We start from the raw sequence: 13,927 nt of genomic DNA, 5'->3' as shown, positions 1-13,927 counted from the left end.
GCCTTGGTCATAAAAGGCACTGTAGCTTCCTGCTTTCTGCCTCTCACAGTGCTCCTCGGGGGGGGGGGAAGCCAGAGTCTTGTCATGAAGACACTCGAGCAATCTATGGAAAGGTCTGGTGCTGATGCCAACTGCTATGTGGTGAGCTATCATGGAAGGGGACCCACCAGCTCTAATTCAGCCTTCAGATAACTGTAGCCTTGGCTGATATCTTGACTAATGAAAGACTCCGAGTCAGAACCACCCAGCCAAGCAACTCCCAAATCCCCAACCAACAGAAACTGTGCTATAATTTGTTACCTAGGACAGATAACTAATAGGCCAAATTTTGGAATTACATTCGCATTTAAACTTAAAAACATTTTTTAAGTGTATAACTTGTTCAAAATGTTTTTGTTCAGTGAACAAACAACGAAGTTCTCAGGATACAAATCTTTTTGTACTATAATGTTTGCATACTTTTATCTCTACTTTGCATTTATTAAAATGGACACTAGACATTCATTAAAACACGTAGCCTTTCATAGATTAAAGAAGTGTAATCCTAAAAAAATTATCACTCCTAATTTTATTTTATTTTTTTATCCATTGCAAATTTATTATGCATTGGAAGCTTAACTTAAAAACGAACAGCACAGTAAAAAGATGTCATTTCTGTTCATAGCAGAACAAATTTCAAAATATATTTTCTTTTAATTTATTCAGTCAGGCCAAGCCAGCATGGGTCAGTGGTTGAGCGTGGACCCATGAATCAGGAGGTCATGGTTTGATTCCCAGTCAGGGCACATGCCCAGGTTGTGGGCTCGACCCCCAGTAGGGGGCATGAAGGAGGCAGCCAATAGATGATCCTCTCATCATTGATGTTTCTATCTCTCTCTCCCTCTCCCTTCCTCTCTGAAATCAATAAAAAAATATTTTTAAATGTATTCAGTCAGTACATAATTCTTTATGAAAGTTGTATATATAATGATTGAGCCAAGACAGCAGCAGTTGGGCTCTCCTCCTTTGAGGAGCCTGGGAGTTATTGCACTGAGCTATAAACTCGGCAGAAAGGAAGATTCTGTAGAAGTGATCTCTCTGGAGGGGAGATGCTGGTGGCATCATTTAAGGCCAAGTTTGGTAAGTAACCTTCTGCCTCCCTTCTCTTCCTCCTCCTTTTCTTCCATCTTTCTTTTTTCTCTCTCTAAAATCTCTAGATGTGACTAATGCACATCACTTCTCAGAGGAAAGCCCAAACACTAAAAGAGATCTATAAAGGACAGATACCAAATGAAGCCTGCAAAATGAGACTAGAGAATGGTCTCACTGAGACAAATTGAGTCCTAGAGCTGAAATGGAAGTAGTTTTCTGGATCAATCCCCTTTCTTGGAGTACATTAATATCTAAAACATCTGAACTAAAGCCACCCAGATTATCTTAATAATTAGTTCAGTAATTTCCAAGTGAAAAAGACTATATACTTGATTGCCTATTTTGGTATTTAATAAAAGTCCATTCTCATTTAACATATGAATTGCCACTTCAAGTTGCCCTGATGCTGAATCTAAGGAGTAATTTTATAATTGCATAAAATTTTCAAGGGGCCTAACATGGACCTAAATATTTCTAAGCTCTCCAAGTATGTCTTAGTTATGAAGCAAAGATATGCCAAACACATGCTAAATACTAGTAACAACATATGTGCAGAAAGAATGATCAGTGGCAAAGCTTTTCTCTAAAAGAACCAAACTCTTCCTGTATCTGAAATACAGGGTGATAACTCAGTCGGGTATCATCAAAAGTGCTCCAGTTCCAAAATGACTTTATGACTACTTAGCCTTCAGAAGTCACAGCTACAAATAAAGGCATATTGCTATGGAAACGACAGCAAAAGGGCCAACCATTTTGCTTTACAGACATAATTTAGACATCTGAAAACTAGCTTTACATGGAGCTCTTTGTACTCTAGATAGCTGAAATCATTTCACCTAATTTAAGTCAAAAGTGAATGCTATATAATAACCTTATGAAAAAACAGCAGAGTCTAGCAATCAGCAAAAAGAACAAAAATAAGGAGCCATGTTCTTTAAAAAGTGGCAGTCTCCTTGAATATCTACTGAGTGTGATTAAAAGTGTGACTTTTAAGAGATAAAAAGAATACTAATGAACACAAGAGAATGATATGCAGGCAAATGGTGATATGCTGGATATATAATGTGAAGGAGGGAAAGGGAATAACTTCTTAAAACATCTAAAATTCAGAAATCTCTAATTTTTCTTCACAGTAGACAGAAGTCAACTTAATATTACTAAAAGGAGTCCTGGCAGAAAATAAAAGAACTGTGATAGCCCTCTTTAATTGTGTGATTTTTCCTCTTTAAAGATCAAAAATTTCAATATAAGTTGGCTTCCAAGAAACAATACAATGCCCAGCACACCCTGAAATTTGATCTTTTCCACAAAAACTTTCAGACTGCAGATGCCATCACAGCACAACTGCTGAATACTTGAGAATACAAAATGCAAAGTGGGGAAGATTCATGGGCAGGAGAACCTTTGTAGTGATTCAAGTCCATAAATAAGGCTGATCTAGGTCTTAAAAGCTTTATCCATCATATTCAGACTCAGCATGGACTCTAAAACCCTGCTGTTTCTGTCACTTTTAGCCAATTGTTGGTTACAATCAACAACCATCAAGTCCTAATGACTGTCAAGGTCTGTGCTAAGGCCACAGAACACAAAAAGAGAAATGATGTGACTTTTCTGGCATCCAGTTTATTTTCCTGGACTTCTGGCATCAAATGTGTAAGGAGGACTAAGGAAGGAGAAAAAGCATCCTCTTTTGGGGTTGTCTTAGCTTTAAAAAAACACATGATATCATTTGTTCTTCACCACTATCCTCTTAGGTGAAATTCTCACTTAAAAGTGAATTATCTAAGACCCAAAGAGACTGGGAAATTTGCCCAATGTCACACAGCTAATAAGTGGAGAAGCTGGAATTCAACCTAAATCTGTCTGATTATAAGCAATCCCTTACCCAATCTACCTCCCAGAGGTAAAGTCTAAATAGTGGTTATCAAACAAGTTTCTACTGAATTATTAAAATATCCCTATAGTAGGAAACCAAAAAAAGTGACTGAAATTTGAACTGAATATTTAAACTGAAAAGTCTGGAAATTTTAAAATGTTTAATTCTTATATATTGATGATACACTATGTATAATACACATTATACATAGAATGTAATGGATACATTTCAGAAGAAAAATGTGTCAACATATACCAAATTGTTTTTTTAAAGATGTAATCCACTCCCAGGAATTAAGTCTCACAAAATAATCAGCAACATGCACAAGCATGTATATATAAGGACATCCAGGGTTGTGTATGAGAGAGAACTTGGGGGAGAGGGGGTGATACCTGAATGTCTAACTACAGGAAATTGGTTAAATTTTATATCACACATATGCAATTTCTATATAATACCTGCTAAAAGCAACAATGTAGACTCATATTTACAGACATCAAAAACTACTCACAGCCCTAGCTGGTTTGGCTCAGTGGATAGAGCACTGGCCTGCAGACTAGAGGATCCCGGGTTTGATTCCAGTCAATGGTACGTGCTCAAGTTGAGGGCTCGATCCCCAGTAGGGGGCAGCCAATCAATGATTCTCTCTCATCATTGATGTTTTTATCTCAATCTCCCTCTCCCTTCCTCTCTGAAATGAATGCATATATGTGTGTGTGTGTGTGTGTGTGTGTGTGTACACAATTCATTGTTATGTGAGAAAAATAAAACAGATGTGTACATTACAAAAGCAAAGGAAAAAGAGGTCAGAAAAAATATACCCCAAAATATAGTAATACTTTTCAGTGGCTTTAAATTTTTACAATGTAAGGATTGTTTTACTATAACCAGAAAGGAAGAAGCTTGAAATCTCAACTACTGGTTACATAAAAATGTACACTGTTAATTAATAGCCCATTATAAAAGGATTTAAGTCAGCTACATGTACAGAATAAACATTAAATAAATTTGACAGAAGAAACTCTTATCAAGCATTTGTCACCTAGCAAAAAAAAGCAGTTAATATATATCTTCTGATTTTAATGCATGTGTCTAGTGATGCTACTTCCATGTGAGTGATAAGATTACATGCATTATAATTAATTTATAATTTCTTGTGTAAGGAAGGTAGGTAGGTAATCCTGTGCATCTTCAAGCATCAAAATCTTTCAAATAATTCCTTTTGATGCATGGGAGCATGCTGCCCTCTGCTGGAGATGTGATTCTACATGGTTACATAAAATTTTCTTTACTAAACACCACTATGTACCTAAGAGATTGCACTGGGTACTATGATCATCTAAGCCAGTCGTGGGCAAACTACGGCCCGCGGGCAGGATTCGGCCCATTTGAAATGAATAAAACTATTGAAAAAAAAAGACCGTACCCTTTTATGTAATGATGTTTACTTTGAATTTATATTAGTTCACACAAACACTCCATCCATGCTTTTGTTCCGGCCCTCCGGTCCAGTTTAAGAACCCATTGTGGCCCTCGAGTCAAAAAGTTTGCCCACCCCTGATCTAAGCTCTTTATTTTAGTCAACCTAGTCATCATGATTTATTTAATACCCATATGTAGTAGATCATCATTATCCACAGTAGCTATGTTTTACAAAGTTGCCGAAAACACTGAATTAATGAAGAAGCTGCTCCTGGGGGAAACAGGTTCTTGTGAACCTCTGGTTAAATTTTCTTCAACTGATTAATACAGAACCTACGTCTGTTTCTATTTAAAGATACCTTATTTTACGTGTGTGTGTGATTCATTTACACTGAAGTCACAGCCAATAGCACTCATGCCTGAACAAAGCTTATCTAACAAGTATTTTCTCCATAAAGCACACCATAGCCTTCTTGCACTTAGAGACACTTCAGCACTATGCTTGCGGGTCATTCTAAACAGCAAGATCTCTAACAAAAGGTACAAAAATGTGAAAAACATAACACTAGACAGAAAAAAGGGCACCTTTTAACAGTATGAGAGCTGAAATGAGAAATCAGTGTTGCCTTGTTTGACCTCGGCTGGGAGTGTGCCTGTTGGGTGACTGAAATTCTTCATTGTTCTGTGCATGTGCACGCCCATACATAATTGTAAAAGCACCACAAATATTGATTTGCAGTTACAAATAAATTTTAGCAAGTAGAAGAATTGGAAAATATAGAATCTGTGAATACCGAGGACCAACTGTATGATATAATGTCAACTATTTTTCTGTTTTGCTAAATACTTGCCGGGGTCCAACCCCAGCGGGTCCAGGGGTCCCCAAAGGTGTGGACGGAGTCGGCGAAGAAGGAATGACACGGAGGCAGCGTTCAGTTGATCATCATAGCCGGGTTCTCTTGTCAGGGTCTCCTGCCAAGTTCTGGTCTGGATCTCCAGCGAAGTTCTGGCTAGGATCTCCAGCCAGGTTCTATGTCCATGTTCTCTTGCTAGGTTCTCCAGCCAGGTTCTCCAGATTCTCCAGCCAGGTTCTGTGTCCATGTTCTCTTGCTAGGTTCTCCAGATTCTCCAGCCAGGTTCTGTAGCCATGTTCCCTCGCTAGGTTCTCCAGCCAGGTTCTGTCCAGGTTCTCCAGCCAGGTTCAGTCACCAGGTTCTAGTCAGGTTCTCTTGCCAATTTCTGTAGTCAGGTTCAGTCCAGGATCTTTTGCCATGTTCTCTCCAGCGAAGTTCTTCTGTCTGTAGGTTCTGTGTAGGTGCTGTCTTCTTTCTGTCTCCTAAGTTCTGTGTGCTGTTGTCTTGTTTCAACTGTATTTATACCAGTTGATTCCAATCCTATCAATCTCTATTACAAAGGTTAGGGCGTTTCTTATCTCCATTCCAGGGAGTAAAGATTATGTAGCTTAAGCATGATTATTCGTAGTTAAAGTGATTAATTACCCGCCTGGCACTTAGTTAAGGGATTTTATTCCCTCCCTAACTTCAGGGGAAAATCCCTACTTGGGGAAACAACCTTTCTCAGAGAGGCGACCTTGGTTAAAACACATAGTGCCAAGAAGGTGAGCAAACATATTAAGAACAGTATGCCATATATGCCAGGTCCCTTGAAACAGCAAGCATGGACCGGCTCCCGGCAAATACTAATACTATAATTTAACTGTCCAGAGAATGGAAATAATATTTAAGTCTCAGAGAAGATTAAATGAGCTACTATACAATTATCTGAGAAGATAACATTTAGACATTATTTCTATGGGAAAATTTTTGGATTCTAAGCCAACAATTCACAAACAAGCTGGGGGTGGAGGGGAAATCAGTTGTAAATCGAAGATTAATATTTATGCAGAAACTCGCTAGAATCCAGAAGTCCATAAAACAGAACAATGAACTTGGTCCACACTCTTTGACCTAGAAAATTTCACTACTAGAAATTTAGCCTACGGTTGTCCTTGCCCATGTGTAACATGATATTGCTGCAGTTATGTAATAGCAAGAGATATGTCCACTGATAGCACAATGTTAAATAATAGTACAGCTATAAATAGAACAGTTTGTTGGAAAGAATACAGTAGCTCTGTATGAAGTAACGTAACACTATTGCCAAGATGTAAGTTACCAAAAAAAAAAAAAAAGACAGAGGAAAAGCTGAGAGAAAAATGATGTAAAATATATGTAAATAAAAAACAAAACAACAGAAATAAAATTATATACTCATGTGCTTCTACATGTACAGACAAGCTCTCGAGAGATGCACAAGAAACTAGTAGCAAGTGGTGTCTTTGGGCGGAGAACTACGTGGTTAGGTACAGGAGGCTTACTCATCACTATATACCCTTTTGTACTTTCGGAATTTTTTATAAACCCTGGTCTTATTAGCTTTCCATTTAAAATGCATTACATGACTGACAACTTGTCCATACTACAAGTCTCTCTATTCTTAACTCGTTATCCTCCAAATTTTTAATTACATATGAAAAACCAGAAAAAAAGACTCAGATACAGAGAACAAACTGATGGTTGCCAGATGGGACGGGCGTTGGAGGCTGTGTGAAAAAGGTGAAGAGATTAAGAAGTACAAATTGGTATTTTCAAAGTAGTCACAGGGATGTAAAGTATAGAATAGGGAATATAGCCAATGATATCATAATAACTCTGTATGGTGCCAGGTGGGGATCACTTTGTAAGTTATATAAATGTCTAACCACTATGCTGTACACCTGAAGTTAATATAATACTGAATGTCAACTGTAATTGAAAAAAGTAAAAATTTAAAAAATTTCTTTATAATTTTCAGTAGATACCTGCAACCTTACCTTAAATATAATTACAATCGGTATATCTTCTGATAAAGTATTATGCCTCAAATAAAATCGTCCTTGTTTCACAGCCATATTGGTTCTGCTTTTTTTCTCATGGGTAGAGCTACAAGGAAATACAAGTTGGTTAAACTGCATCCTCATTTAGTTTCAAGCTACTAACATGCAATAGAAATGTATGTCAATCAATAACAATCAGTGAGGTCCTATCTAATAGGTGCTTTTTAAAGATGCCCAACTCCTCTCCTGCCCCTGCCACTTGCATTTTAAACACTATAAATGTTTCTTTAGCTTTGAGATTATGGTGGAAGTTTTGTGGGTGAATTTATTTTAACCTACTTCACTTTGATTCCACCTGAACTCCTTGGATCCAATGTGGGGCATATATTCACAATCAATTTTATAGATTAGAAGAGAAAAACCTCAAAATGAACCTGTACCATAATGAGAAACTATGAAGAAATGAATTTGTATACTAATAATCCAATAAAACATACCTATAGTCTGGGTATACTGTGAAGAAAACAAGAAACCTAAAGCAATCTCCTCTTATAGATCTCTATTCACTATAAAATTTCCAGTGGATTTAAAAACATTTCAACACTTTATTCATTCATAAAAGTAACACACACTAATCATCAGCTACATATTATGCACCTTTACCAATCTATTTACATTAGCTCTAATCTCATACATACTAAAACTTATTTTGAAGTATTGCCTCCGAATCACATATGAGGAAACCAAGGCTCAGAGAAGCTAAGTAACTGCTCACCCAAGTACCTCATAGCTAGAAAACAAAATCTTTAGGATTCAAATCCTGATTGCCCTGGTTCCAAAACTGCAAACAGTGGGAAGACATATTGTAGAATTATTAGATGTGGGTTCAAATGCTTATTACCTCTGATGATGGATGTGACCTGCACTCAAGGTCTGTTACTCAACGATAAAACAGAGATAACATCACTTATCTTGGAGGACTGAGCTGACAAATAACATAGGTAAAGCACCTAGTATACTGCCTGGTTCCTAGTCACTGCTAAATAAATGGCCATTATTGTTAGTTGCCTCTCTATCAGAAAGAAAAATGAAGAAACTCTGAGTTAAGAAGTTCAATACAGGTTGTCAGAAGAAAAATTCTACTACACACTGACATCTTAACTAGGTCACAAATTTTTTATATCCAGAATCCATTAACTTCCAAAATTCAAATTATATATGATAATAAGCCAGAGGGGAAAAAATTACAGTAGTAATATAAGGGATACTGTTATAGAAAAATGAGTATACTGTGAAAGAGGCTGGTCTGAAAAACTAACAATAAGATGTTAAGTTCATGAAATAATTCATTAAATATTAAGTGTAAAATAGTCTCATAGTATATTTTTGTGCACCGGGCCTCTAGTCAATAATAAAAATAATCTGGAATACATATGTAAAAATCCGGAAATATTTTTTATTTTTTTTAAAGTTCCTTTAATGCTACAAATTAACATAAAATTCAACTTTTAAAATAACTAGCGGCCTTTCAAACAATGTCTCATACATTCATCACAGAAAATTTTAAATCAATACTCTATGCTTACAGTGTTACACAATAAATTGAATATAGATAGTTTAAATATTTCCCTGCCTATTATCAGAGACAAATAACTGGGTACCTCCATATCAAAAGACAGCCATTTGATATTAATGGAATTATCAATATTTCTTAAGAACACCATCTCTGCTTTCCATACCTGGTAACTGACGCACCAACTGTCCCTTTTCTGTCAGCCTCCACAATAATCCTGTTCTTAGACAGCTGCTCTTGGATAAGAATTACTTTCTCCACTCCTTTAACAATGAAGTAGCCACCTGCCCAAAGGAAACAAGAACAGTTCCACCATCTAGTCTTCTAACAGTGTGCTTTAGTAATCTCCTGAATTAGAGATCATTCTTCCATTGCTTCATGGCACTTGGCCACCACTTAATTCAAAGAGGTTTGCTGTTTTATTAATTAATGATAGTGTCAGCACATGATTTTATATAAAATGAAGCACAAGATAATAAACTTCTTGACAGGAAATGTATCTTAGTGTCTATGCATCACCAGCACCTGACACATAAGGAGGTGAACACAAGTAATTATGTTAAATAAATTAGACTGCAGATTTCTTAAGCAGAAAAAGAGCTAACCATCTTCAATATAAACTGAAATTTGCTCTAAGTTTTCTAACAAATCAGTGATAATGGTAAGCTAGGTTTCTGTAATATTCTATACTCAATAAAACATTACCATATATATTTTTGCACACAATTCAGAATATGACAAAGTGAGACTTCATTTTACCTTCAGAATAAAGTAGAAACAGGGCAATATGTTTTACTTATGCAACATTTTATTATAGTCTAAAAGTCACGTTCTTTGTTAACTTCTTTCCAAAACCTACTGGGAGTCTACATCAATGCAACTTTAAAGGAAGTAGATTAAAGCAACTATAAATTAAATCAGTGTGAAATATGAGTTAAGGAATTAAAAGAAACTTTCTGTTAAGTGCTAAGCTTGAAACTTTATAAAAGAAACTTCCTAAAAACAGGTACAAAAATGTGATTTTTAAAAATTTAAACAGAAGACTTTTATTTCCCCCCTGCAATGCATTTAAACTAGCCTGAAATTAGATGTTTGAGTCTTTACAAACCAGCTAGATAAGTAACTTTGTGAGATTATTTTTGAATTTTTAAGTACACCAAAAGAGCATTACCCTGGAGCAAAGAGACAAAGAAAATACTGACAAACCACAGCAATAAATACTTGGGGTATTAAAGTTTTAAACTTGAAATAAAAGAGGAAACAATATATCTTTTAGAAATATAGACTAATAGAATAAAGTTGAAACCAAATTTCTGGACGTTTTGTAAACAAAGTTTTATCAAAGTTCATTATAAAGCAGAAAGGCTGGTATTGTTTTAAGGAAAATGTTGAAAAACAAAAAACAAAAACAAAGGAAGTGGAGCAAATCCAAGGACTCACACATACCTGGATCTAAAGGGCATTCATTCAGTTTGGCAAATTCTGCTGGCGTTTTCCCTGTAAGAACACAGTTTGAACTACGAAGCATTATGGGCATTCTGTTTAAAATAAAACAAAAGAAATTATCACATAAAGATTGTCACTGGGTGTGTGTGAGTGAGCATGTGTGAGGGCAAGTGTACCTGTGAGGGTCTGAGCAAGGACGCGGGGTGAGCAGTTTGGGCTATCCTGGCCGAGGAGCCGTGAGGCCCATTGCCAGGAGTCAGGGTCCAGGGACTGCAGTATTTGCTGGGGAGGGGGCTGTCGCTTCCCCCGCCCGCCTCCCCAGCCCTGGGCGCCTCCAGGTGCTGGAACCACAGGCTGGAGAGACTGAGGAGGATGCAGCTTGGTCACGAAGCCCGGAGTGCCAGCACTGCGAGGTGGCTGAATAAGTGCTGCCTGAGAAGGCCGCGGGGGGAGCACAGTGGCAGGAGACCAAGGCTGAGACTCACGGGAGGGAATGGCCAGAACGCCCCGCCATCATCCCATCTGGGAAGTTCACCCAGATCTGTGCTGCAGGAAGAGCCACTTGGTGGAATTCAGGGACGGGGAGGGGTCTCACCCGCACACCCAGCAGTGAATCTGAGGGACAACTCAAAAGTTCTGGAAGAGCAGGAAAGGGGCTGGACAGTGTGGCCCAGGAAAGTGGGTCCTGCCCACTTAGGGGCAGGGGAGGCATGCCTTCCCCCACCTGCAGAATGGCTGCAGCAACCCGAGAAAAGGGGGACCAGCTCTGGGCTGGAAATCTCTACGCCAGTGGCTGGGTCTGGTGGGTGGGGAACTTTGACAATAGCCTGGTTAGAGCCTGGGTGGATGCCTTGCCCAGTGGTCAGACACATTGAAAGACTGGAGTGCTAAGCAGGGATGATTTATTTATTATCCCTTCCTGCTTGAGAAGGTAGAAGGTAGCAAGGAGGTGCCAATGAGCCAGGCAGAGCTGAGGCATTGGAAGGAGAGGAAGTACCCATCATCCTTCTACAAGCTACATATACCACCCCCAAAACGAGTCTGTTTAAACCAGGGGTCCTCAAACTTTTTAAACAGGGGGCCAGTTCACTGTCCCTCAGACCGTTGGAGGGCCAGACTAATAGTTTAAAAAAAAACTATGAACAAATTCCTATGCACACTGCACATATCTTATTTTGAAGTAAAAAAACAAAACGGGAACAAATACAATATTTGTATTTGCATGTGGCCCGTGGGCAGTAGTTTGAGGACCGCTGGTTTAAACCATCATGGCAGGACACAGAGCCCAGCTCCATGGAGGAAGAGTGAGTAGCTCAGAACAGGGAAAGTCAAGCTGCGAGCCCCTAGGCAGCCCCAGCCTCTGGGTTATGGAGACCCCGTCCACCAGACTACTTGGAGCTCGGCCCTGCCAGTGCTTCAGTCAGGTTGCCCAAAGGCCAGGCAGGGGCAACAATACACATTGGCTGGCACCAGAGAACCTATCAGGAGGCCCCAAAATATCAAGGGGCCTGATTCAACAACATCAGAGCAAAATCCAGCAAACTCCACAAAGAGCAGATCCAAATATTTTTTTCTTTTCATATCTCTTTCCTTTTATTCATTTTTCCTCTTTTTCTTTTTTTAAATTTTTGTTTTCTTTTCCCATTTTTCTTTTCCTATTATATATTTTAATTTATTCATTATTGTTACTTTTAAAAAATATTATTATTTCATTTCATTTTTTCTTTTCTTTTTTAATCTTATGCTATTTCTTTTCCTTTCACATTTTCTTTTTTTGGGTTCTTTTTTCTCCTCTAATTCTTTTGGCCTCATATATTTTAGTATCCTTTTTTTTTCTTTTCTTTTTCTATTTTGGTCCTTTTTGTTGTTGTTTTGTGTGTGTGTGTGTGTGTTGTTTTCAATTCAGTCCTGTTTTGTCTTGATTTGTTCTGTCAGCATCTATATAACTGTTGGCATTATGTGGTTGGGGTTGAGCCCAACCACAAATGTGACAACAGCAATCAAGACCCAAATATAACAGGAGGGCCCATTTAATCCAAGCAAGGGACATTCCTAGTGCTCCCAGCTCAGAAGATCAAGGAGACTACACACACCACTGGGTCCCACAAGAAGTCCACTTCACCAAGACTGGGAGGCACAGCAGTCTTATCCAATACACAGAAACAAACACAAAGAAACAGCAAAAATGGAGAAACAAGAAAACAGGCCCCAAATGAAAGAACAGGAGAAATCTCCAGAAAAAGAGCTAAATGAAATGGAGGCAAGCAATTTATTAGAAACAGAGTATAAAGTAATGGTTTTTAGAATGCTCAACAGCATTAAAAAGGGCACAGAAACCATGAAAAACAACCAGTCAAAAATGAAGAATAAAATAGCTGAAATAAAGAATACACTGGCAGGAATTAATAGTAGGTTAGAAGAAAAGGATTGAATTAGCAAATTAGAAGGCAGAAAAAAAATCACTCAATCAGAGCAGCAAAAAGAAAAAAAACGCTTTAAAAGCATGAGGACAGTTTAACCCTTTGAGTGCCAACCAATATCCTAGGAACTATGCTAAAATTGCCAAGGCATTTTTGCTGATTTTACAGCAGTTTAGGAAAAAAAATATGAATTGCAAGAAAATGAAGTTACATATTCAAAAACTTTAGGAAACCTTTACTACACTGACATATTTAGCAATATCATCATCACTAATAAAAGCAGACTTAGAACTGGACGCCATTTCGAAGCTTTGATAGCGCTCTCGGCACTTTTGGCGAAAGACAGGAGGAACACGATCGCGCTCCCCGGCACTCTAGGGATTAAGGGAACTTTGGGACACCATGAAACAGAACAACATCTGTATCACAGGGGTGCCAATTGGAGAAAAAAGTGAATAAGGGATTAGAGAACCTGTTTGAAGAAATAATGACAGAACTTTTGTAACCTGGTGAAGGAAAAAGTCACACAAGTTTAGGAAGCACAAAGTCCCAATCAAGATGAACCCAAAGAGACCCACATCAAGACACATCATAATTAAAATGGCAAACATTAAAGACAAAGAATCTTAAAGGCAACAAGAGAGAGAGTTTCCATAAGGCTGTCAGCTGATTTTTCAACAGAAATACTACAGGCCAGAAGGGAATGGCATAAAGTAATCAAAGTAATGAAAAGCAAGGATCTGAAACCAAGACTACTCTATCCAGCAAGGCTATCACTGAAAAGTGAAGGTGAAATAGCTTCTCAGATAAAAAAAGTTAAAGAAGTTTATTACCACCAAACCAATATTGCAAGAAACATTAAAGGGACTGCTGTAAGAGGAAGAATACATATATATTTATTTATATTTATATGTTTATATTTCCTTATTTACTTTTATTTATATACTAGAGGCCCAAAGCACGAAATTCGTGCAAGGAGCTTGGCTCTCGCAGCCGCAGTGGCTTGCCCTGGCCCTCGCAGACCTGACTTTGTCAGGAAAATTGACTGGTCTAATTAGCATATTATGCTTTTATTATTTAGGTTTAGAGAGAGAGAAACATAGGTATAAAAAATAAAACGGGAGAGGACACTGGGGGGATAAGGACACATTTGTAATATCTTAATCAATAAAGGGAAAATAAAT

General features: G+C 37.9%; 1 protein-coding gene across 1 annotated transcript in view; it reads right to left on the bottom strand.

Annotated features, from left to right (window-relative positions):
* Positions 1 to 13,927, bottom strand: part of POLR3B (RNA polymerase III subunit B) — a 107,927-nt gene that overhangs the window by 81,663 nt on the left and 12,337 nt on the right. The window contains exons 7-9 of the mRNA XM_081082846.1: positions 10,324 to 10,415; positions 9,044 to 9,161; positions 7,302 to 7,410 (exon numbers count right to left, since the gene is read on the bottom strand). Of these exons, the coding sequence (XP_080938972.1) occupies positions 7,302 to 7,410; positions 9,044 to 9,161; positions 10,324 to 10,415 (319 nt within the window). The remainder of the gene's footprint in view (positions 1 to 7,301; positions 7,411 to 9,043; positions 9,162 to 10,323; positions 10,416 to 13,927) is intronic.

Source organism: Myotis nattereri (assembly GCF_964212035.1).
Source record: "Myotis nattereri genome assembly, chromosome: 2".
In the NCBI taxonomy this organism is placed as follows: domain Eukaryota; kingdom Metazoa; phylum Chordata; class Mammalia; order Chiroptera; family Vespertilionidae; genus Myotis; species Myotis nattereri.
Note: the sequence above shows the minus strand (reverse complement) of the source record. Positions and strands in the feature narration are given on the sequence as shown.